At 35.7% G+C, this 27,183-nt stretch overlaps 1 protein-coding gene across 2 annotated transcripts in view; it reads right to left on the bottom strand.

Annotated features, from left to right (window-relative positions):
* The window catches only part of CWC27 (CWC27 spliceosome associated cyclophilin), a 255,598-nt gene that overhangs the window by 34,175 nt on the left and 194,240 nt on the right, over positions 1–27,183 (bottom strand). For both annotated transcript variants that reach the window (NM_001132784.1, XM_054555097.2), the window contains 2 exon segments: positions 10,218–10,321; positions 15,663–15,772. In NM_001132784.1, coding sequence (NP_001126256.1) covers positions 10,218–10,321; positions 15,663–15,772 — 214 coding nt within the window.

The raw sequence follows: 27,183 nt of genomic DNA, 5'->3' as shown, positions 1-27,183 counted from the left end.
AAGCAAAGGGAACACTTTCTCACTTACTCTATGAAGTCAGCATTATCCTAATACAAAAATCAAACAAAGGGATTAGAAGAAGAGAAAACCACAAACCAGTATCTTTCAGGAGCTAGATTCAAATATCCTCAACAAAATATCAGAAAATCAAATTCAACAATGTACCAAGTGGGATTTATCCCAGGTACACAAAGCTGGTTCAACACACTGGTAAGGATGTGAAATAATAGAAGTTCTTATTTGTTGCTGGTGGGAATGGAAAGTGGTAGAGACACTTTGGAAGACAGTTTGGCAGTTTCTTACAAAACTAAATGTATCCTTACAATCCAGTATTTGCTTTTTGATATCTACTCAAATCAGTTGAAAAGTTATGTTTTCATGTTCCACATGGCTGGGGAGGCCTCAGGAAACTCACAATCATGTTGGAAAGGGAGGCAAACACGTCCTTCTTTATTGTGGTGGCAGGAGAGAGAAATGCAAGCAGAAGAAATGTCAGCCACTTATAAAACCATCGGATCTCCTGAGACTCACTCATTATCACGAGAACAGCATGGGGGAAACCATCCCAATGATCCAATCACCTCCACCTGGTCCTGCCCTTGATTATGGGGATTACAATTCAAGGTGAGATTTGGGTGGGAACACAGAGCCAAACCATACACTGGTAAAAGACATCTATGAAAAGCCCATACTTAATGGTGAAAGACTGAAGGCTTTTCCCCAAAGACTGGGAACAAAGGAAGAATGTCTACTCACACCACTCCTATTTGTCTTCATACTGGAAGTCTTAGCCAGAGCAGTAGAGCATTAAAATAAATAAATGAATAAATACATGTCATACAGAGTAGAAAGAAAGAAAGAAAACTGCCTGTATATAAAACAAAAAAACAACAAAAAAATCCAAAAACCTAGAACTAGTAAGTGAGTTTCACAATGTTGCAGGGTACAAGGCCAACAAACAAAAATCAATCATATTTCTGTATAACAATGAGAAACAATTGCAAACCAAAATAAAAAAATACTATTTATAACAGCTCCAAAAACAAGGAAATGGTTTTAAATCCAAAAACACATGTGTAGGATACTGCTAACAACTATAAAATGCTGATGAAACAAATCAAAGGAGACCTAAATAAGTGGAGAGACATAATCATGTTTATGGATTGGAAAACTCAACATAGTAAAGATGTCAATTCTCCTCAGACTAATCAATAAACGTAATGAAATTCAAATAAAAATCTCAGCAGAATTTTTTTGTAGAAATAGACAAACTGATTCTAAAACTTTTATGGAAAGGGCAAAAGAACTAGAATACCCAAAGCAATTTTGAAAAAAACAAGAAGAGAGTTGGAAGAATCATTTCAAAATTTACCATAAATCTGTTGTAATCAAGAAAATGTGGTACTGGTGAAAGGATAAAGACACAGATTGATGAAACAGAATAGAGAGTCCAAGAAAAGACCCATATTAATATAGCCAACTGTGTTTGACAAAATTGCAAAGTCAGTTCAAAGTCTTTTTAACAAATGGTACTGGAATAATTGAACATCCATATGAAGAAAATGAACCTTAACCTAAACTTCATACCTTATACAAAAATTTATTCAAAATGGATAATAGATCTAATTGTAAAATGTAAAACTATAAAATGTTTAAAAGAAAACTTAGGAAAAAATCTGTGTGACTTTAGGTTGGGCAAAGAATTCTTAGACATAACACCAAAAGCATAACCTGTAAAAGAAAATAAATCAATCAACTGGACTTAATCAATATTAAATATTTTTACTCCGTGAAAGATATTATTGGAGAAAAATCACATATCTGATAAAGAACTTGCAAATAACATATCCCAAAAAAGACTTGGATGTAGATTATACAGAGAACTCTTGAAACTCAACAGTAAGAAAACAAATCCAATTCCCACATAGGCAAAAGACTTGAACAGACATTTCATCCAAAAGAAAATACAGAAGGCAAGCAAGTACGGGACAGATTAAAAATTACTACCGGATTGCTCATTGTAACAAGTAAAATAATTGAAAGACATTTAAAGAAGAAGTTAATTATACCTTCTTTCCATGCCCATTTGTACCTGTTATCCTCCCACCTGCATCTCCAGCTAGCTATGGTACATAGCCAACCATTATTTTCCACGGGACAGATCTTGATGCACATAACATCAACAAATATTTTTTGAAAGCCCATTATGAACCAGGCACTGGATACAGTACTACAAGGACCGAAAAGCAGATAAATTATTTAACTTCACTGTGCCTCAGTTCTTTCATGTGTAAATAAAGATAATAAATAATACCTACCCCATAGAGTCAAGTGCATGTGAAGCACTTAGAATCAGTAGGACATTATTTTGTGAATTGAAGAGGCTAGGCACAAATATAAGAATGAAAAAAACTAAAGGCCAGGCGTGGTAGCTCATGCCTGTAATCCCAGCACTTTGGGAGGCTGAGGCAGGCAGATCACCCGAGGTCAGGAGTTTGAGACCAGTCTGACCAACATGGTGAAACCCCATCTCTACTAAAAATACAAAAAATTAGCCAGGTGTGGTGGCGCACACCTGTGGTCCCAGCTACTCGGGAGGCTGAGGCACAAGAATCACTTGAACCTGGGGAGGCGCAGGTTGCAGTGAGCCAAGATCTTGTCAGTGGACTCCAGCCTGGGCAACAAGAGCAAAACTCTGTCTCAACAACAACAACAACAACAACAAAAGTAAAAGAATATATTTAAATACTGCTTTGTGTGAGAAAAAATTTAGAAAAGTAAACAAGAACATAAAACCAAATGCCATGTCACAGACCACTTCAAAACAGTTAACGGCCAGAAAACGGTTGATGGGCAAACAATTAGGACTCTGTTGTACCAGGCCTAGGCCAGTGACAACGGGCACATTTATTTCAGAAAGTACCACGTTGCTTCTACTTGAGAACAAGGATCACAAACTGGGACCTGGAAAAAAGCTTCCCAGGACCTATAGATTGGGTCATAATCTGTGATTAAAAAAGGACCATCATTACACACTCAATGACCAGAGATGACTTGTCCCAGCAGTTCTCAAAGTGTGACTCGGGGATCCCTGTGTGTCTGCAAAGTCAAATTTATTTTTGTATGAATACTAAGACACTTGTTTGCCTATTTCATTCTTATCCCCTCATGAGCGTACAGTGGAATTTTTCAGAGAATACATGAAGTGTGAGATACAACAGGGTAAAGCAGATATGTTCCTATCATGCCAGATTTCAGAGATTTACAAAAAAATGTAAAACAATGCCACTCATATCACTGAATTTTTTGTTTTGCAGGCATAATTTTTTTAAATAAAAGTATGTTGTTTATAACATATTATTAATAGATATATTCCATAAAACAAAAGCTCTTTGGAGTTCTCAGGAATTTTTAACAGCGTAAAGCAGTGGCCCCAACCTTTTTTGGCACCAGGAACCAGTTTTGTGGAAGACAGTTTTTCCATTAATGGGAGTGAGGGGGTTTTGATTTCAGGATGAAACTGTTCCGTTTCAGACCATCAGTCATTAGAGTCTCATAATGAGCACGCGACCTAGATCCCTTGCAGGTGTAGTTCACAACAGGGTTTGCACTCCTATGAGAATCTAATGCTGCCGTTGATGTGACAGGAGGTGGAGCTCAGGCAGTAAAGCTCGCTTGCCTGCTGCTTACTGCCTGCGGAGTGGCTCAGTTCCTAACAGGCCATGGACCAGTACCAGTCTGCAGTCTGGGGGTTGGGGACCCCTGGTGTAAAGGGCCCAGAGACCAATAATTTGAGTTCCACTGCCTAATACTGAAGGGTGAAGTTGGCTAAGTCCATTTAGCTAACTTGGGCCTTCATTATTTTCACAGACTCCACCCTTATAGCTGTATTTGTATTCATCTATACTAAACTGTGCTTGATAATGTCCTGTTTGAATGAAGGGGAAAATAATTGAAATATTCTCCCAACACTTTGGGAGGCCGAAGCGGGAAGATCATTTGAGGCCAGGAGTTCGAGATCAGCCTGGGCAACATAGTGAGATGCTGTCTTAAAAAAAAAAAATTAGCCGAGTATGGTGGTGTATGCCTGTGGTCTTAGCTACTTGGGAGGCTGAGGTGGAGGATCACTTGAGCCTGGAACTTTGAGGCTAGAGTGAGCTTTGACTGCACCAGTGCACTCCAGCCTGGGCAACAGAGTGAGACTCTGTCTCAAAAGAACAAAAATTCATTTGTTGTCATTTCACCCTTCATTCAATACATGACTAAACTATACACAAATTACAGTATGTATTACATATAAAAGGTGTTGAAAAAACTACTTTAAAGTTCATATGGAACCAAAAAAGAGCCCGCATCGCCAAGTCAATCCTAAGCCAAAAGAACAAAGCTGGAGGCATCACACTACCTGACTTCAAACTATACTACAAGGCTACAGTAACCAAAACAGCATGGTACTGGTACCAAAACAGAGATATAGATCAATGGAACAGAACAGAGCCATCAGAAATAACGCCACATATCTACAACTATCTGATCTTTGACAAACCTGAGAAAAACAAGAAATGGGGAAAGGATTCCCTATTTAATAAATGGTGCTGGGAAAACTGGCTAGCCATATGTAGAAAGCTGAAACTGGATCCCTTCCTTACACCTTATACAAAAATCAATTCAACATGGATTAAAGACTTAAATGTTAGACCTAAAACGATAAAAACCCGAGAAGAAAACCTAGGCATTACCATTCAGGACATAGGCATGGGCAAGGATTTCATGTCTAAAACACCAAAAGCAATGGCAACAAAAGCCAAAATTGACAAATGGGATCTAATTAAACTAAAGGACATGGATGAAATTGGAAATCATCATTCTCAGTAAACTATCACAAGAACAAAAAACCAAATACCGCATATTCTCACTCATAGGTGGGAATTGAACAATGAGAACACATGGACACAGGAAGGGGAACATCACACTTCGGGGACTGTTGTGGGGTGGGGGGAGGGGGGAGGGATAGCATTGGGAGATATACCTGATGCTAGATGACAAGTTAGTGGGTGCAGCGCACCAGCATCGCACCTGTATACATATGTAACTAACCTGCACATTGCGCACATGTACCATAAAACCTAAAGTATAATAATAATTAAAAAAAAATAAAAAAGGCAACAAAACAAAACAAAAACAAAACAAAAAAACATATAAAAGGTGTTGAAAGCTTTGCTAGTATAAGCAATGAGATGAAGCTATGTTCTTTCATGGTATCTTACAATGAGGTCTGACTGGATCTAAAAGTCAGTAATCTCTTTTTTACATCTGTATTATTAAGATTTCACTGTTTCGGATACAGACAGCTGGTACTTGTTGCTTCTGCACTATGCTAACTCCAAAGGAAAGCTTTAAAACTTCTTTAAGCCAAACCTTGGTTCTCAGAACTTCAATCTCTAGCAGACACAAACTGTCTGACTGATGGCTAAAATTGATTTTTAACACTAGCCACAGTGCAATAATAAAACTGAAAAAAAATCCATATCCAGAAGTTTTAACTCATAGGGTTATCTTAGAAGGAGAATTTTTCAGAACCAAGAACAAGACTATTTGGAGACAAGGCTCCTAAGAAAAGGAGCTAAGTTGAAACTTGTATAGTTTTATGAAAAACAGAAGCAAACCACACTGTTTTTATTTTTAAAAAATTTAAGAAGGCAAAGCATTTCTTCTAAAACGTTAATCTCTTTCACTAAGCTTTTTAGGGGTTCTTAATTAATTCTTGAGATTCTAATAGCCCTAAAGACAAGTCTTAAATTGTATTTACTTTGGAGTACAAATTAGAATGATATTTTGTGAAAGCCATTTGAAAATATTTAGCAGAAGTCAACATGTGTACCCACTGAGTAAGCAATTCTAGTTTTAGAAATTTATCCTAAGAAAATGGGCAGTGACATAGAAACAAGGATGTTACAGCATTGTTTAAATATCCAACAACATGGTCAAGTAAATTTGTGGTTCATCATATAGTGGAATATGATGGTCATAATACAAAAGATAAAAATTATATCATAAAATTATATATGATAAAGAGAAGTAGTCACTGCATATTGCTGAGGAAAAAAAGCAAGTTATAAAGCTGTAGTACTATATGATCTAATTTCTGTTTAAAATATGTATGTGCATAGAAATACCTGGACAGATATAAATTAACATGTATAAAAATATACTTTTACATATTTGATAGAAATAGCATAAATATATAAATTGATATGTATAAATTAACAGTATTTATCTTTGAGTTTGGGATCATAGGTAATTTTCATTTACCTTTTTTGAGCATGTCTGCATTCTGATTTTTCCACTATGAACATTTTTTTTTTTTTGAGATGGAGTTTCGCTCTGTCAACCAGGTTGGAGTGCAGTGACACGATCTCGGCTCACTGCAACCTCCACCTCTCGGGTTCAAGCGATTCTCATGCCTCAGCCTCCTGAGTAGCTGGGACTACAGGCACCCGCCACCATGCCCGGCAAATTTTTATATTTTTAGTAGAGATGGGGTTTCGCCATGCTGGCCAGGCCGGTTTCAAACTCTTGACCTCAGGTGATCCACCCACCTTGGCCTCCCAAAGTGCTGGGATTACAGGCGTGAGCCACCATGCCTGGCCACAGTGAACATCTTTTAATTATATAATAATCAGTAAAATATTTACTTGAGGCAACCGTGCAATTGTTGGTATTTTTCAAATTTTTATAATACTAAATACTGTATGTACTATGGAAGAAAGTGACGGACGGGAGAGAAAGAAGAAGAGAAAGAGGGAAGAAGGCAGACAGACCATTATATTGTTTATTATTTTATCTTGCATACGTGCTGTAATGTTTCAAGTTAATCTTAGATTTAACAATCTGGAAAGAAATTTTCAATGAAACATAGTAGTGAAGAGTTAATGTCCATAAGATCGAAGCCTATTCACCAGATTTAATTTTTCTTCTCTCCTTAGAAATGCCAATTTTGTTGTGTAAGGAGCAGGTGGTTATCTTTCTTGAAACTTTTTTGGGAGCTCACCAAGCTTCATCTAACCAAACCCAATTTGGCATATGGACTTCATCCATATGGTCATATGAATCCCTGGGCAAGTTCCTCCTGCCATGTGTCTAATCGGTTTCATAAAATCCATGCTCGAAGAAGGGTTCTATAGCTATATGAGTCTGTGATACTGTGGGACTAAGGAATATAGTGACAAAGAGACCACTCTACCTGCTAAACTGGAATCTGGTACCATCACTATTACTAAATATTGGCAGTGTATATCTGAACAAAGGAGGAATCCTAGTAATTCTGAGTGAAAAATTTCTATCATGCATTTCAGTTTAGATCTACTAATAACACTTCTTTAAATGCCTTGTTAGTGAAATCTGGGAATAATTTTCAAACACCATACATACTGTTGACAATAGAATCATATTTCTTTTCTTTCTCTCCCTCTCCTACTTTTTTTTTTTTTTTTTGCATAAAAAGTATAATGCTGCTGAATGGTACCCAAATGTCTGTTGTATACCATGCCAATACAGCAGCTCAGCCAAAAATGCGAATAGAATAGTTTGCCAAGTAAAAGAAAACATAACAAATTGGTAATGGTTTCTATCTTGACAGAAAATGAAAATGATCCCTCAATGTGTGGCCACTCATGCGGACACATAAAAATGTCTTAGAAGCAATCATTTTACCTCAGATAACAGACCCTGACGGTGTAGTACAGCACACTGGCTGACTTGCACTTCTTAGAAAAGTGGCAACTGTGACCTACAAAATAGTCTGGGAACCATGTAATTTATGCATAACACACATGCACATGCCATGCACTCATAATATTTGTTATAAATCATTCTGAATATAAGATTCCTTTCCTGAGAAGAATATACTTTATGAGAGAGGATCTAAATCACCAGAGACTTGAGAAAGCTATACTGAACAGAAATGATGTTGTTGCTTATCAGGTTACAAAATCCAAAGGTCTAAATTGCAATAAAAAGGCATTACATAAGGGCCCTATATATGCTATCTGATTCTGCATAGTGCCTTGAACATGAAAGGTATTTTTGTTAGATGTTAGATAAAACAAATACCAAAAAAATTCTGGAGGTTCATAGTGTACAGCTCTGACTTTCTCCTTAGAAGACTGCAATTGAAAGCAGAAATGAACCCCCTGAAGACCTGCTAATGGTTTCTTTAACTTGTTCCCCACTTCTTCACCATTTATTTTTTTCTCCCAATGGAGAATTAGCCAACATCATTGACCAGTGATTTTTTTCCCCATGTCCACTGAAGTTTCCCCATTTTAAACTTTCTAATGAGAATGTTAGACAGAAAATTGATTGTATAATCAAATAACATGAAAAACAGGAATGGCACTTTTAAAAATACATCATTGGTATCTGAAGCTAATGAGGAATTCAAAATGAGAGAATCCTGAACCAAGGGGCTAGGAAGAACCTTGAGAAGTTAAATGGTCTTGCCAAGTTGAAAGTAAATTTGAATCCTGTGGGTTATGAGTTTCAAATGAAACTTCTGGGGTTTGAATTTGTTGGTGACTTTCCTGTTCAATAAAAAAGGACTTAAATGGCTTATAAAAAGGTTAAAAAAAACTTAGTGGGCATCAAACTGCTCTTACAAAACACCATCTTGATGAGTTAAGTGTAAATGAATCAGAAACACATGGGTCATATTTCCTTTAAAAATGCATATGGATTCAAAAATAAAGGGAAGAGGACTTGGCAAAACATTTTTCGTGTGGTGGCTGAACCCAAAACATTTGAAAGAGATTTTGAGACATTCAAGGAATCCCCCCCCCAAAAAAAACCCCAAAACCCAAAACAAAACTAAACTAAACCTGTCCAGTCATATAAAACAAAAAGTTCTATACAATGTGCATTTAACTATGGGTCAATCAACATTCACTGAGTCTTCGCCTTTGGCACCAAACTATGGAAGGAGACAGCTTCTGCCTTCAAGAAACTTATTTGTATAAACAAATCTATATAAGTAATAGAAACCTATTAAAAGATATCTAGGATCTTACAAAAACTGGCATCGTAACCCACATCATATGAAAGCTATAAATTAATTGAGAAATAGACAAGTGCTTTCAGGGTCCTAGGCTAGATAGGATTCATTCCATTCAAATCATCATGCCCTCAGCCCTTTTGATTAAAGTTATATACAGTTGCAGAGTCTTACGTGTTTGAATGTTTTCTTAATAAGTGTTTTTATGTGTTTTTAAATGTGTGTTCCAGCCCTCCTTCCTCCACCCTCTAGATTTGTGAGTGCTCAACAAATCTTGCTGACTGGTTTCCTGGAGGATGGGAGTGTTGAACTGAGTTTCGAAACAGGGGAGATGCTGTTTGGCAGACAGAACTGAGGCTATGATTCTGGGTTGGGGTAATGGCACATGTGATGGTTTAGAGGCTCCAGAGGGTGAGTCATGTGTAGGGGTGATACATTGGCTTGCTTGCAGCAATGTGGCTGAGCCAGGGTGTAGTGGGAGGTGGAGGCAGTTAGGTGTGGGGAGGCCTAATACACTGCATGTGAAGTCAACTTGAGGACAGAGGGGTGTGATAAAGAAAAACACAATTTTTATTCCTTTTTTTTTTTTTTGCCAGTATAGGATAAAGTTCTAAGCAAAGGATATATACATGTCATTACTTTATTTCTTATCAGTGTCTTAAAAAGCTGAAAAATATCCAAAGATAAAAATAAAATTAACTATGTATGAGTTGCTAGGATCCTGTAGATCATAACTTTGAAGAGGAAGTTAGTAGGATTATGAAATAGACTACTGAGTTCTAAAATGTTTGTGGGAAAATGTAAGAAATTATTGATTTATTGTCTTCTAAGGTTGTTTTCGAGTTGTTTAATGTGAGTGTCATCTTTTCCACAATATTAGAAAGTTACTTAGAGCTGGGATAGTGTCATATATTTCTTGTGCATTTTTTACTGACTAGTACAATGCTGGACACATCAAGTGCTCAATAAATGCTTGTTTCTTCAGTGCTTGGTGCGTTTATTTATTTTACTTTATATTGAACTGAAATAAAGTCAAAAGTTGCCGAGGTCCTATAACGGTGATGGTAAACTCTGAAAACAAAAGGATGATATAGTGGAAATGTCCCAGTAGTGTCTCTGCTCTGAGACTATTTGTTCATGGTTAATATACAGAAATCAAAGCCCTTACCATCCTTCATCGTCTTCTACTTCTGTTTCAGGAATGTCATTTTCAGGCGTTTCAGCAATTGCTTGAGTGAGTTTAGATTTAAACTGGTTCAGCAGTGCAAGGGTCTGAAATAACAATTAGACTGCTAAGTTTTCTGATAAAGATAAATATAATTTTAAAAGAGACGCTTAAGTTTGGTAGAAAAGGAAATATCCTACTTGGATGTAAAACAAAATGTTTGATTTTGAACAAAAAGAACAAAACTACCTTTAGGCTGCAATAGTGACATTAATAAACCTTGACATTGTTCTGTTTGGATTTGCACTGACATTTCCCCTCAGAGATAGGTGACTATTTTCTGATTTGGGAAACAAAAGTTTGCTTATGTAGAAGACAGAAGACCCAACTTTTAAAAATACATGTTTGGCCTGGTGCATTGGTTCATGTCCCAGCATTCTAGGAGGCCAAAGTGGGAGGATCTTTTGAGCCCAAGAATTCAAGACCTCAAGACCAGCAGGCGTAATGTAGTGAGACTCTATCACTACAAAAAGAAAAGAAAAAAAGTCAGATGTGGTGGTGTGCATCTGTAGTCCCAGCTACTATGAAGCCTGAGGCAGGAGGATCCCTTGAGCCTAGGAGTTTTAGGCTGTACTGACCTATGATTGTGCCACTGCACTCCAGCATGGGTAACAGAGTGAGACTGTCTCTAAATAAATAAATAAAATAAAATAAAATAAAAAATGTATGCTCATTTATAGTTAAGAGTTTAGTGTCAATAAGAAAGGTAATTCACTAAGTTATGTGAAATCAAAAATTAAAAAATAGTATTGTTTATTTCACAAATTTCCAAAAATATAAAAATATCAATATAGGGAAGGTAGAATGAACATATTAACTGTTGGAAAATGAGTAAATTGGAATATCTTTAGAAAGCTGTTGATACATATTGGAAACTTTAAGATGATCATTCCCTCTGACTGAGTAATTCCTATCCTGGGACGATAGAAAAATAATGTGAAACAGAGAAAATGGCTTACGCACAAGATGTGCATTGCAGCATTACTCATACAAATGGAAAAATGAAAACCTGTTAAATGTCTATCAATAAGAAACTAGATAAATTTAGTAAAAAGCAATAAATATGCTATTTAAAAATTTTATTTTTATTTTTTATTTTTATTTTTTTGAGACAGAGTCTCGCTGTGAGGCCCAGGCTGGAGTGCAATGGTGCAATCTTGGCTCACTGCAACCTCTGCCTCCCAGGTTCAAGCGATTCTCCCGCCCAAGACTCCTGAGTAGCTGGGACCACAGGCACGTGCCACCATGCCCAGCTAACTTTTTTGTATTTTTAGTAGAGATGGGGTTTCATTATATTGGCCAGGCTGGTCTCCAATTCCTGACCTCAAGTGTTCCACACGCCTCGGCCTCCCAAAGTGTTGGGATTACAGGTGTGAGCCACCGTGCCTGGCCTAAATATGCCATTGTTATTAAAAATTATAAATATGCTATTGTTATTAAAAATTATATACATGAAACATTGCATTCTATTGTTAAGTGAAAGATGAATACAAATATTGTGTTAAGTATATTTTTTTAAAAAGTGTGTGTGTGTGGGGGGAACATTACTGTGAATTCTTGTTTGGCTCCTATGCTGTCTGTGGGCAGGAAGAAGCAAGTGGCTATAATTTTGTAATCACACCATCTCCCAGATCTTAACAGTCTACTCCAGAATTTGAGCAGACAACAGAAGCTGGAAAAAGGTTTTTCTATTTGACATATTTACGGAGTACATCATTGTGAAATGGGATAAAATACTACCTGTCCGAGAAATCAAGGGCCTAATCAAGATTTTGGTATGTTGAATTCAATACTGAAATCCTCACATTTCATAAGGAAAAAGATGTGTGACAGTTCAACATGTGAATAACTGGTATATTAGAGAGTCACAATACATTCCTAAGCTCCAGAATTTATCTAGAGAGTATCAATAAGATCACAGTTCATGAAAAAGTTAAGTAGGTCTGGGCAATCTAGAACTCAAGCTTAATAAAGACAAATGGTGTCAAAATAACTGCAAGAAAAAGGTGGTTGGTTATTGCTTAAAAAATGATAGTAAAAAGCATCTTCTACTTTTCTGCAAAATTTAATGCCCACATATTCAACAGCTAAAAATACACACATTATCATAGCTACTGAATGAGATGAGTTTTGGGGAAAATTTGTAAGTTCCTATAGAATGTCATCATAGGCATTCTGAGGGTTGCAGAGTATGTTAGCATTTAGATATTTTATCTGTTTTTAGAGTAGAGATTATAGAATTAAGCTCTTCAAACAATGTTAACAGATAAAGCATCCCTTGTTTTTAAACCTTATTCATTAAAAATAGTCCATTGTTTATTAATTCTTATTGTATTTGCTTATTAATAAGAAAACAGATTACTGTAAAAATATTGAAAAATAGAAGTAAAATAACTATTATCCCACCACTCAGAATAACCACTGTTAATATTTTGGTAAATATACTTCCAGGTAGTATGTGTGTGTGTGTGTGTGTATGTGTTTATATATCTGTATCTATATCTATACCTATCTATATCTACTATTGCATAAATATATCTCTCCACATGCTTATCTCCATATCTATCTATTTAATCTATATGATATGGTCTGGCTGTGTCCCTACCCAAATCTCAACTTGAATTGTATCTCCCAAAATTCCCATGTGTTATGGGAGGGACCCAGTGGGAGGTAATTGAATCATGGGGGCTGGTCTTTCCCATGCTATTCTCGTGATAGTGAATAAGTCTCACAAGATCTGATGGGTTTATCTGGGGTTTCCACTTTTTCTTCTTCCTCATTCTCTCTTGCCACCACCATGTAAGAACTGCCTTTCACCCTCTGCCATGATTGTGAGACCTCCTCAGCCAGGTGGAACTGTAAGTCAAATTAAACCTCCTTTTTATCCCAGTTTTGGGTATGTTTTTATCAGCAGTGTAAAAATGGACTAATACACTATAGCTTAAAAGTAAACCCTATCATTTTTTTTTTAAGAGATAGAGTCTCACTCTGTCACCCAGGCTGGAGTGCAATGGTGCAATCATGGCTCACTAAAGCGTCGACCTACTGGGCTCAAGCAATCCTCCTGTCTTAGCCTCCCAAGTAGCTGGGACCACAGATGCACAACACCTTGCCCAACTATTTTTTTTTTTTTTTTTCTGTAGAGATGGGGGTCTCCCTAGGCTGCCTAGGCTGGTCTCAAACTCCTGGGCTCAAGGGATCCTCCCATCTTGGGCTCCCAAATTCCTGGGATTACAAGAGTGAGTCACCATGACTGGCCCTTACTAATTTTTAATGATGGACGTTTGCATACTTGGAAATGTCTTTTTTAAAAGCACAAAGAAAAATGAAAACAAAAAAGACTTCTAAATGGAATGAAATTTTAAAACTTCCTAGAAAATTATGCTAGACCTGGATCTTTCTCCCTGAGTTACAAGTGGCAAGGCAGTTTGTTTTTAGAGCCAATTAATTAGCTACTGGCATTTGCTCAAAGAGGGGAGACTGTGGCAAACAAAAAACATCCTCTTGGCTATTTTTAGCTTCTTCTATATTTAAGATTAGACTTTCTCCTGCTTTATTATAAAGGCTAGAGAAGACACTGGGCAGAAAAAAAATCACAAAGATAATGGGACACATTTGTTATACTGTGAAGAAGATAGGATCTGCATGGAGGCATTTTGATTGGCATCTGCAGGGGAATTATTCAGTTATGGCTTTTCCTGCAGGAATGAATGGCCAACTACTTCCAGGAATGCTCTTTCAGCACAGCGAGAGCCTTCCCAGAATGTAGAAGCTATGCTGAAGGGGCCCAATCTTGGCACACTCTGTTTATGCATATCTAACACAAGAGTCTCCCAACTGGGCCCTGTGCCTCTGGTCCTGTCCTGTATCCAGTCTAATCTCCATATTGCAGCCCAGTTAGAGAGATCTTCCTAAAATGAAAGTGAGATCATATCACTTCCTTCTGTCAATGGTTCCCCATGGCCTTTAGGATAAATTCTAAACTCCTTAACATGGTTTAAAAATACCTTGTACGAACTTAATTTTGCTTACCTCTTCAGCTTCATCTTTCTCCTTCTCTTAGTTTATGTTATAGTCATATTTAATATCTTTTAGTTCTTTGCGAAGAGGTGGAAGACTTTTCATATACGCACTGTTCCTTTTGTCTAGCCATGCTCTGCCTCTACCTGGCTGTTTCCTACACAACCTTCGAAGTTCAGCTGACAAATCATTTCCTTAGGAAGGCCTTCCCAGATTCTTAAGCCATGTTAGGCCCCTCTGTTATTCATCTACACGGCTTCCTGTACCTACCCTTTCATGCTCACCCCCTTTCACTGGTATTACTTGTTTAGCTCTTTTCCCTGATAGATCAGAGAGAGCAGGGATGTGTTCATGTGCTGACTGCCAAATACAGTGATTAGTACATGACAGGTTCTTAATAATTATTTGCTACAAGGGAGTGGGGGGAGGGGGAAGGAATGAATGAGTCATCCTTAGTATCTCTGGTAGTATAGTCACTGTGGTTGCTATTTAGAAGACTTTGTGATTTCATGAAAACAAGTTAATAATGTACTTTTTCTTAATGAAATTAAGAAATTATCCAGACAGGTTTGGGCTTTTTAATTTACTTTTACTTTGCCTGTTTTATTTATACAACTAAAACGGTGTGTCCACATATATATAAGGCAGTTTGTTTATATCCATAAAAAAACTGGATTTATTAATATATATGTCTATCTATATAAACATATATATGGCAGCACCAAAAATAAATGATTTCAGTCTGCCCTCTAACTTTTCAACATGAAGGGCTGCTTAAGAGATTTGTTTTATCAAGTGTCAAGTACTGCATGGCACATAGTGCTGACTCCCAAATTGTTGAGCTAGCTTCCTATCTCTTTTCATTCTGATTTCTGACAACTTCTTAATATTACTACCTAAAGATTCAGGAATTACTTGTACTAATGAATAGAAGTCAGCTAGTAGACCAAATGACTTATGTCCAGACAGTGTACAATTTCAAGCTAGGCTGGCTAGTCAGCATGAGAGATGTCGGGCTGGAAGAGACTCTCATCATTTATAATCACCGCTTCTTCATTTCATAATATTCACTACACAGAGGTTCCACCTGGGTTTCTGAGGACACATGGCTTTATGAGGTTCCTGTGCTTACTATGGGAGTACCAGGTTGAAACGTGGAAGTTCCAGGCTTTTTCACCACCAATGTCTGGAAAGAACTCCAGAATCTTTATGTGAGTGGCCAATGTCCACCCTATATAAATATATTCTTTTTTATTTTTAAGAGGTAGTGCTTCTCCTGATATATAATCAAATTAGGCTCCATTTAGAAACACTTAAAAACAATAAAAAGACAATAAGTTCTGTATGGATTTGGGTTTTTGAAGTTACCTGATCTTCCCGGGAAGTTCCCTTCTTTGACTGTTGCTTCCTCAAAGCTTCATACTTTTGCTTTTCTCTTCTGTATTCGGCAACAGCACCATCTGGAGTGGCTTCTTCCTCTAAAGAATAGTAGAATATTTTTAGAATAAGTAGTAAAATAGCTCTGTGGATTCATAGCAATGTTTATGCTCCTGTTGCTGAAGAGGAGGTTGGCACTTGGGCTTGTTTTTTTGCCATTTAATTTCAAAAGAAAACCTGTAAGCCCCACCACCAGCTCTGTAACTACTTCCTAAATTAGAATGTGACTTTACACATACATTTTATACATATATTTACTATATGTATATATATAGTATACATACACATATGTATACTATATATATACATATGTATATACATATACATATATAGTATACATATACATACATATACATATATATACATATACATATGAATATGTATACATATATAATATGATTTTATACATATATTTACTATACACTGCACTATTGTAATTGTTCTCCTCACATGTCCTTATTTAAGTTGATTATAAAATCATCTATCTCACTTTTAAAATAATTAAGGTTTTCCTAAAATTCAGCAATACCATTTTACATTGTTTCCTTGCCTTAGAAGATACAACCTTTCAAATATTGGTTGATATTCCAATTACCTGCCACTTTTGTTCCCCAGTTATAACGATAACAACCTTCAATTTAATGGCATCATAGAAAATAAACATATCTAACAAATAAGTCAAAACAGTTAGCAAAAGCAGACAAAAATAATCTTTACTGAATTAGAAATTAGAAAACAAATCTATAGGTTTGAACCTGCAATAATTCTATGTGAAGATTAGTTAACATCTGGGTTCATAAAACACAGTTTTGCCTCAAAACAAACAAGCCAACAAACCCAACTAGTAACATTTTATAATACCTTACATGTATAAATATCAATGAAAATTTGTGACTAAAACACACACACACACACACACTCTCTCTCTCTCCTCTTTGGCTGGAAGACAAATGATAAGCCAGATGTAATCAAGAATGCTAGTAATCTTTCTTCCAAAGCTTTAGTCTGTTAGTTGTCTCTTTGTTACCTAGCTTGAGGAACATCATGAATATGCAATATATTAACAATCAGCCATTTTGTTCAAGAGATTTTCTGGTCAAAAAAAAATTTGAACTAAGAAACAAGTTATCTTTTTGTGGTTACCTAATATGATTTTGGTAGAACTTGGAAGGACAGTCCTGGTTTCAAAACTGACAGCTGCAAACATTAAAAACTGAGCACATTAAGGAAAAATGAACCATTAAATACAGAAATAATATCTGAGGCACACATGCCTAGTAAACACTAGTGTAAAGAGTATGCCATCACAATTGGTATACATGAAGTGATTCTTATAGTAGGTTTGAAAATTACTTTCAGCCGGGCGTGGTGGCTCACGCCTGTAATCCCAGCACTTTGGGAGGCCGAGGCAGGTGGATCACGAGGTCAGGAGATCGAGACCATCCTGGCTAACACGGTGAAACCCCATCTCTACTAAAAATACAAAAAATTAGCCGGGCGTGGTGGCGGGCACCTGTAGTCCCAGCTACTGGGGAGGCTGAGGCAGGAAAATGGCGTGAACCTGGGAGGCGGAGCTTGCAGTGAGCCGAGATCGCGCCACTGCACTCCAGCCTGGGTGACAGAGTGAGACTCTGTCTCAAAAAAAAAAAAAAAAAAAAATTAAATAAATACATAAATTACTTTCATATTTTTCTACTGAATTACATCTTTGAATACCTCTCTTCTTCTTATCCTACAGTAGTTAGATCTGCATTGTCCTGGGATAAAGAGCAAGCACTTTAAGATGACTTAGGATCCCTACATGAGGCAGTTAATGCTTTGCTTTCCAGTTACGTCTCTCACAACTCCTTTGCCGCATCCACCTTCATGTGCTTTCACTTGGCTGATAACTAGTATTCTTAAACCCTGCTCTCTTGACCAACCATCCGCCTTTGCACATGCTTTTCTTCCTTCAGGGATACTGCAAACACTTCATCTCTCCATTCTTGTTAATTCTCCTTGCTTAATTCCGGCTCCTCCTTTAGGTCTCAGCTTGGTTGGCACTTCAGGGAGCCTTTTCTGATTCCGTTCTTGAAGTCTGGTTTAGATGTATCTCCTTTGAGCTTCCAAAGCACCCTTTAGCACTTATCACACTTTATGGAGATTTCCTGTTTACTCTTCTTTAAACTCACTAGACATTAACTCCTTGAAGACAAATCATATTTGTCCTCATTTTTTTTTTCTTATTTCATTTCATGTCCTTATTTCATTTTCTTAAGTGTATCTTTCAAAGGTACACTTAGGACAGTGCTTGGCAAGTGATTCAATAAATAGTCAAATAAATGAAGTAATAATGTAATTGGAGAAGGGGAAAATAAGAAGGTGTAGGGTAATTTGCCCTCTTCCCCTTGCCAGCCTCACAGTTACAGTTAGCATTTGCCATGAACCTGGAATCTCCTGTTCCATTGCATTTAGGGAGTCAATAATTATTTTCTGCCATTTCCTAGGGCAGAAGTTTGTAAAATTCTAAGGAAAATTGTGATGGGTATCCGTAGAACTGTTTAATGTTTTTATGGTTTAAAAAATGCAAAAGAGAAAGGACAAGTTCTTTGCTTACATTTTCAGCTAAAAAAGATTGAAAACCTTTGTGTGTGGTAAGAATTTTGCAATAAATGGAAAAGATATAGATGAATTCTGCTATCTCATGTCATAGGTAAGTTAAGCTTACAACTTTCAAAACAGATTCAGCATTGCTTATTTTAATGTGTTTCACACGCATCTTCTTGAACACGGTCCCTTTTAGCAAGGACCAACCACTTAATTTCACTTATTAGGAATGTGAAGGAAGTAGGAAAATGTTTAAAAAGTGCTATAAAGAAAACAAATCAATTTTAAAAAGTCAAGGATAGGTATATTTAAGTATATAATAAAGCATGGAAATTCTGTAGCTATGTTGTTTTTATAATACTAAATGGCCTTTTAATAACTTAGAAATAGTAGTCACCTCATTTAGGAAACTAAATGCATGAAATGATAGAATTTTTAAAAACAGCTGTATTGAGGTAGGTGTTACATACAGTAAAACTCACTAATTTTGTATATAAAATGTGATGACTTTTGGTATTGTATAGAGCATATAACTTCCACTGCAATCAAGATCTAGAAAAGTTCCACATACCCTACAAAGTGTCCAAATGTCTGTTACAGTCAGTTTTCTTCTTCTGGCAACGAGGCATCAGCGATCTGCTTTCTGGCACCACATTTTTGCCATTACTAGAAACTCATACAAATGGGATCATACAGTATGTAGTTTTTAATGTCTGGCTTATTTTGGTGAGCAACTATTGTTGAGATTCATCCATGTTCCTTTGCATAACTGAATAGTATTTCATAGCATGGATATACTCTAACTTGTTTATTTTGAGTTGCTTACAGTTTTTGGCTACTACAAATAATGCCTCTTTAAACATTTACAGACACAAGTTTGTTTGCAGACATATATTTTCATTTCTCGGGGGTAAATACCTAGCAGTGGGATTGCTGAGTCAAGTGATAAGTGTATGTCTAATTTTATATGATACTGCCATACTGTTTTACAAATGGCTGCACCATTTTGGCTGCATCATTCCTCTCGCAATATAGGAGAGTTTGAGTTGCTCCATATCTCCAAATATATCTGGTATTGTCATTTAACTGAGTATTTTAGAGAGTGTGAAATAGTATTTTGTGGTTTCTAGTGTTACGTTTCTGATGACAAGTGATATTACATTTTTTATGTGCTTGTTGGCCATTTATGTATCTTCTTTTCAAATCTTTTGTCTATTAATTTTTTTTGTCTTATTAATGAGTTGTAAGAGTTTTCTTATATATTCTGGATACAAGTCCTTTGTCAAATATATAATCTGTAAATGATTTATCTCAGTCTGATTTCCCTTTTCGTTTTCTTAAGTGTATCTTTCAAAGAGCAAAAGTTAAAATTAGATGAACAGCATTTTATCAATATTTAAATTTCATATCACACTTTTTGTGTCTTATCTAAAAAATCCTTATTTTCCTCATGGTCTCAAAAGTTTTTTTCTAATGCTTTCTCTTAGTAGTATAAAATTTTAGCTTTTCTGTTAAGATATATAATTTATTTCAAGTTGATATTTATGTATGGTGTAAGGTAAGGGTTGAGATACTTTTCTATACAGACATCAATTGTTCCAATATTATAAGTTAAAAAGGCTTTCTTACCTCCAGTGAATGACCTTGGCACCTTTCTTGAAAATCAATTGACCATATATGTATATCTATTTCTATACACTCTCTTCGGTTCCATTAATCTATGTCTCTCCTTGTGCCAGTAGTATACTGTCTTGATTACTGCAGGTTTATAGTAAGTCTTGAATCAGTTAGTGTAAGCCCTCTAACTTTGTCTTCTTTTTCACAACTATTTTGGTGATTTTTGTTCCTTTGCCTTTCCATATAAATTTTAAAATCAGCTTGACAATTTCTTCAAATAAGTCAGCTAGGATTTTGACAGTAGCTGCATTGAATGCATAAATTAATTTGGGGAGAACTGCAATCTTAACAATAGTGAATCTATCAAAGTTTTACTCACTTAACCTGCCATGTTGAGGTCTGTAATACATCCTTTTGGTTCCAACCATCATGTACAGTCATGGTGCTGGTGTGAGATAGGAATGAAGGAGTGGCTATTTACTATCATCTTTGTGACTATCTCAGGATTAGTATTTCAGAAATAGGAATGTTTTGAAACAAGTATGGGTGATTGTAAAAATGACTGGCTGATATGCTAGAAGAAATAACATGAAATAGCAAATATAAATAAGCAGTTTTCATACAATGGAGAGCAAACAGCAGTACCTCTCCAAAATATCATGGGAGTGTAAAAAAAAAGAAGATATGTGCAATGTAATTAATTCTCACATCAAGACTCACTGAACAAACCAATGAACAACTTCCAATCCAGAAAGGTTAGTTGGTCAAAAAGTATTTTTAAAACAAACAAAAATTGTTATTATGGAAAAATTTCAACACAAATATAGAGAGAATAGTATAATGAAGCCTCTTTAGTCATCACCTATTATCAACAGCATCAACTTATGGACAATCTTATTTAACTCACAAGATATTCTTCAGACATTAAAACTAGCACTCAGACAGTAACCTAAAGCACACGCATTTCCTCTAGTAGGTAAACAAGAAAGAATATGTGCTCTTAGTTTCCATTACAGGAGGTGCCAGTGAGCATGGCATCTTTAGAGCACAGACTTTGGGTGAGACTGATCTGAATCCTGGTTCCACAATTTACTATATGTGTGAGATAGGGATACACTCTGTCATCTTTTTGTGCCTCAGTTTCTTCAGCTATAAACTGGGGATGACAATATCTACCTTACTTGCTGTTATGAGGATTAAATAAAATACTGTCTGACATGTGGCAAACACCTAACAGACTATTATTACTATCTCATTCAGATTAAATTATGAAAGTATCAAAATATACACTCACACTGACTGTACAATTATGTGCTAACTCTATATGTTTTCTTTGTTATAACTGATAAGCTTTCAAAGGATATCACAGACTCTTGTACAAGTCAAGCTTGTTTTTCTTTCTCTTTCCCTCTCCATACAAATACATTTCTTTCATATTATGGAATTTTTTACATTGATGGAGGGAAAAGGGAAACTATTTATTTTTTGCTAGATTATGAAGCTATACACATTCTAAAAGTGGTTATAAGGATTTTCCAGTTGAGATGCTCTTAGACATGTTAGCATTTTTATTTTGCTTCCTCCTGCATTTCTCATTTTAACCTACATTGAAAAGCTAATTAAGACAACTTTAATGTATGTATCAATTTATTTCGTTAGTATCTATGAAACCAAACACTCTTTTTATATTTTCTAGCCATGATAATGAAAACACAGGCATATAGTTCAAATCCTCCTGAATGTATTTGCCCTGATAATATCTTAATATTGTAGCATTAGTCATTCTTCTTAATATATAGTCATAACCAGCTTCATAAATGTTTTGTATAAGGCAATTAGTGGTAGTGATGGCAAGCATCTAAAGAATGAATACAATTCACCCATAAATTGTAGGATCTGTTTGATAATATCTGTTTGGTGATAGGATCTACATTTAAAATGACAAAGAAAAGACTTAATATTCTCTAACTGAAGTAAAAAATCGATTGCAAAACCAGTTTTGCTTTGAAAAATGCTAAGGAAATAGTTGGGTAAAATTTTATGGCTTTTCATTATTATTTAAATGATCCCAGATCAAATAAGTAAGGTAACTCTTGTTTCACAAGGCTTCAAACACGTTTCAATACTATTTCCATCCACCCCTGTTTACTATATTCCATTCTTAATGAAGCTCCAGTTAAACAATTTTCAGCAGATGGACTGAGAATGAAACCGAACTCTAGAATGTTGTCTATGCCTCAATTGCTAACTCAACCGTCATCTGACAAAGTCTTGGACTGTAATCTTATCCTTACAGCAGCTTTTGGTTTCCAAAGGGGGAAAGTGTATAAAAACTTGACTTTTTATCCTCTGATTATAGGTGAGACCTTTTTGACTTCAACACAGCCAACTGTGTTGGATTTTGTAATAGAAGTTAAGAACTCAAACACTTGGTGCTTCAGGGAAGAATGGGTAAATCACAGGGTGTTCCCTATCATTATACAGCTGTAAATGCTCTGATACTCCTTTAAATAAAGAATGCTCTAAAGAGAGCGACAGCTTCTAAAGTTGTTGAGAAGTTATGTTTTTTATTTATTTATTTTTTGAGACGGAGTTTTGCTTTTGTTGCCCAGGCTGGAGTGCAATGGTGCGATCTTGGCTCACTGCAACCTCCACTTCCCGGGTTCAAGTGATTCAGGAGTTGTTTTTTATCTGCAACTATCTTTGGGTTTTACTACTTGGATGCATTTTGGAGCTTTTAATTTGATTGTGGTTGTTAATCATTTAATACCAATTTGATTTTTTTTAAAGATATACTCAACAGAGCTAAGAAAAAATTCCACTGACTACAAACTATAGGTGGACTAACAAGAGTTGAGAAACAATTGAATTACATAAATTTGATATTAGGTCAGGGTAGATAGTTGGGCAACAGATATTATTTTAAAGGTTGTCTATTAATCTGCCTAATTCAGTGGTAGACAATCTTACCACTGAAACATGTAGTATTTTAGCTTGGGCTAATTTTACCTTGTGATAATTTTCTCACAAACAGCTATAAAATAAAAGCAGATGTTCCCTAAAGTGCTGATGAAGGGCAACTTAATGCTACTTTGTGTCTGTATGCCTGCATGTAGAATTAGTTGATCTGATATAACTTCAAATTAAAATTCCATGTACTACTAAATGTTCTTTACTATTTTCTTTCAATGAAATAAAAGGGACAGACCGTATCTCATGGAAATGACATTTCATTCTAAAATTTTAAGATTTTCTAAAGTTAAATTCCACAAAATTAACTTAAAAATCTCAACTAATAGAATACTTAAAATCTTTATTTCTTCCAAAAGCAATTTCCGTGTCTAAATAAATACTTAAAACTGCCTCACAGTAAATGGGATTTCCTCTCAGACATATCATTTTGCTAATGAGTTCCATCAATTCCATCCATAAGATAAAATGCCAAGATATGGCTGAAGGTGTTCACATAAATTCCAGGTGGAAAAGATTGATTTGGTAATTTTTTCTGTCCATCTACCAATGCCAATTAAGAACTTAAAAAAGTAAATCACCTTTGCATCACAAATTACGATAATAAAATTGAGCTCAGAAAGACTGATCCAATCCAGCCAACTGTTTGAGGTCAGAAAAGCTGGCCACTAATAGTTTTATAATGTAGACGTATTACAGTCACTTATCAAAATGGAAAACATGTCAGGTAAATATAGAAACCCAGTCAAATTCATAGTCTTGTCAATTTTTTTTCCAGAAAGTCATAAATCTAAATAATCAAGTTCAGAAAAGACAAGGCAGTCATACCACCTCCTGCTGTACACACTGGCTGCTCCAGTTCTTGGTCTTTTGAGATTTTTAATTACCTGACTTAAGGATATCTTTCCCCTCCTCATGTTTTCATTTCTAGCCCAAACAAATAGGCAGACAGCTTGAGAATAGCTGTGAGGTCTGCTGACGTTTCATTATCTTCATCTGTGATACCATGATTAAGCCTGTTAAGATTCCACCTGGACTGCATGGAAACTGTAACTCAAACACTTTAAGGGTACACACAGCCAAATGCAATGACATTTGCCACAAAAACCCAACTATTTGAAAAATCTGGTCAATCCTTCTATTTCCTAACTTGGTGTATCATATTAGTATAAAGTACTTCTATTTATAGTATGATCAACTATGAATGGCCATAGTACATTCATGTTTCATAATTTAACCATCAGCATACTCTGAGTAATTTCCTTAGCTCTGTATTTCAGTTCACTAATTCTCTGTTCACTTGTATCTAATCAATATTTAAGCTGTAAACTGGGTCATTGAATTTAATAACAATATTTTCTATTTCTAAACATTCTATATGGCTCTTTTACAAATCACCTACTCTTTTTTATTGCCTTAATTTTTTATTATGATTTTTATTTCTTTAAAAAAATCTCTTTATTGGCCAGGCACGGTGGCTCACGCCTGTAATCCCAGCACTTTGGGAGGCTGAGGCGGGCTGATTGCCTGAGCTCAGGAGTTCAAAACCAGCCTGGGCAACATGGCAAAACCTCATCTCTACTAAAAATACAAAAAAAAAATTAGCTGGGTGTGGTGGTGGCAGGCACCTGTAATCCCAGCTATTCAGGAGGCTGAGGAGGAGAACTGCTTGAACTCAGGAGGTGGAGGTTGCAGTGAGCCGAGATTGCGCCACTGCACTCCAGCCTGGGCAACAGAGAGAGACTCTGTCTCACAAAATAGAAACTCTTTATTTAAAACAAAGTTATTATGTTCTGTCACTCAGATTGTTCTTGGGGATTGTTCTGTTATGTCTTCTGACCCTTTCCCTAGGGTGGTCATTTATTTATGTGCTTTCTAATCTTTTATTGTGAGTTATTTTCAGCTAGAACTGCATCTCCATCACACTCCATAGGAATCCTAGGCACCAAGATTGTTTAAGTATTCCTGTAGAGAGGTTTTGCATTGGTTTCTACCAGACAATCAAGGGGTTCCATTGGTCCAGAGCCATTTTTTTCCCATTATTTTCTTGACTTAGGAATCCTATACCATATAAATAGCACACATTCAGACTTTATATTTATGCCTGGTAAAGGTTTAGAGTTTTGGCTTTTTCATAAGAGTCTTTCTTTTTTTCTGCCACACACACAGTTCTGAAAAATGGCAAGCTTCTTTGTGGCATTCCTGACCAGGTAGACAGATTTCTAGTTCCTACCTCTCTAACCCAAGGCCATATCTTCCATTCAAATGTGAGATTAAAACCCTAGCTTCTAGATATTAGAGCCTCTATTTGGGTCCAAAATCCACTTGGGCCACTGTAGTACTGGCTTACTCAATGTCTGGTTATGCCTTCCTTTTGTTTCTGGTACTTATGATTTTCCTTTTCTTTCTTTCTTACCTTCTTTTCTCTCTTCCTCAAGCCTAGCTAAGTATTTAAATTGGGCTGGATAATATTTTATCCAGCATTTCTATAGATTTGTAGGAGAAGAAAGTTTTGTGTTAGCTCAGTCCGTGTTGCCAGAACAGGAAGTAGCACATCAGTTTCTCATGTGCTTGAATCCTCCTGAATAAACAAAAATTCAATAAGTAACTAGATGATTTTAGTGATATAAAACTGGCTAATAAAATACACAAGACATTTAAAATAATTCTGTTTTTCTAATACAGAGTGCTCTACTTTTACTTTTCTTATAAATCCCAATGCACACTGGATGATTCATAAACAATAATGATGCATTATAATGACTATTCATCATTACCTGAAATTTCTATGAAATACATGCTAAACAGATAGTAATGAAGGATGGAATTAAAAAAGAATATCTACTAAGAACTTACTATATGTCAAGCACTATGCTAGGGTGTTTTGATTATCTATGAGGAAAGCATCAATAAACCTATTTTACAAATGAGGAAGCAGGATATGACCACAATTAGAATATAGTAAAGCTGGGATATGAGCTGAGGTCTATATGATACAAAGGTCCACACTGTGTCCTACTGTCTTCAATTAAAACTTCAATTCATAATTTCACAGTGTCTTCTGTGTGCCTCTTATGCTAAGAGATGCTTTGAAAGAAATGTAAAACATATGATACAGGCTTTTCATTCCAGAAATTAAAGGGTAAAATGAACTTAACATATGTGAAAAATATCACTTATAATGTAAGTATCAAAATGTGGATTCACGGATATAATACAAGCATCTTGGGGACTTAAAGATTACCTATGCTATGGTGTTAAAATAAAAATTTTAAAAATATATTAGTTATGTATGAGATAAAAATAGGATATATATATAATATATTATATATATTCATATATATATGAAAGGGCTTGGAAAGGAAATGTCCAACATCACTATAACCATCAGTTTACTAGAGCACAAGAGCTAGGAAGTAGCTTGAGGATCTTCTAATCTAACTTTCTATTGATAGATGAAGCAACTAAGGACCAGGTAAGTGACATTACTTAGCTAGTGTCCCATGTGAGTTATCAGCAGAGCCTGGGTTAAAACTTGTATTCCAATTCTTAGTTTGTAAGACTGCAAGTTAAGTACTGCACATTTGTTCCTGCATGTTATAAAGAATGTCCTTTATCCTTTCCCTAGGAGCTAGTCAGAAACTTAATCTTCAATCCACTTGAATCTCTTCATTGGCTACCTACCTAATGAACCAATGTTATCTATGCACAACTTTCATTGTATAGATTAAAAGAGCTTATACTTATACCCTCTGTTGTCTCAGGACCAGAGTCAAGGAGCTATCATGCAGCTCTAAGTAGCTGCAAATTCATTCATTAAAAAAAAAAAAAAAGTTTATTGAGCTGGGTATAGTGATGCAGGTGTGTAATTACCGCTACTCAGGAGGCTGAGGTGGGAGGATCACTTGGGCCTAGGAGTTCAAAGCCAGCCTGAACAACATAGCGAGACAATCTCTTAAAAAAAAAAAAAGTGTACTGAGTGGCTATTCTGTGACAGCAACTGTTAATAAGCCTGCTTATAAATGATTTTAAATGTCTCTGGATTTACTATTTCAAGAAAATTTTTGCTAACTAAATAAAGGTGATGTGGTAATAACAGTAAACATCATTTGATTAACAAAATAGACTTGATGGATATAAAAAATGTTAATGCTACTAATGTCTAGTTGTACCTCATACTTTCTGGAAAATACAAAGTCAATTTGTATTATTTTTTTTAATATACCAGATCTTAAATTAATTCAAGGAAAAGTATCAAACTTGAAGATGGCTAACATGA

This window comes from Pongo abelii, chromosome 4, assembly GCF_028885655.2.
Source record: "Pongo abelii isolate AG06213 chromosome 4, NHGRI_mPonAbe1-v2.0_pri, whole genome shotgun sequence".
NCBI lineage: Eukaryota > Metazoa > Chordata > Mammalia > Primates > Hominidae > Pongo > Pongo abelii.
This window is presented reverse-complemented; position numbering and strand designations above follow the sequence as displayed.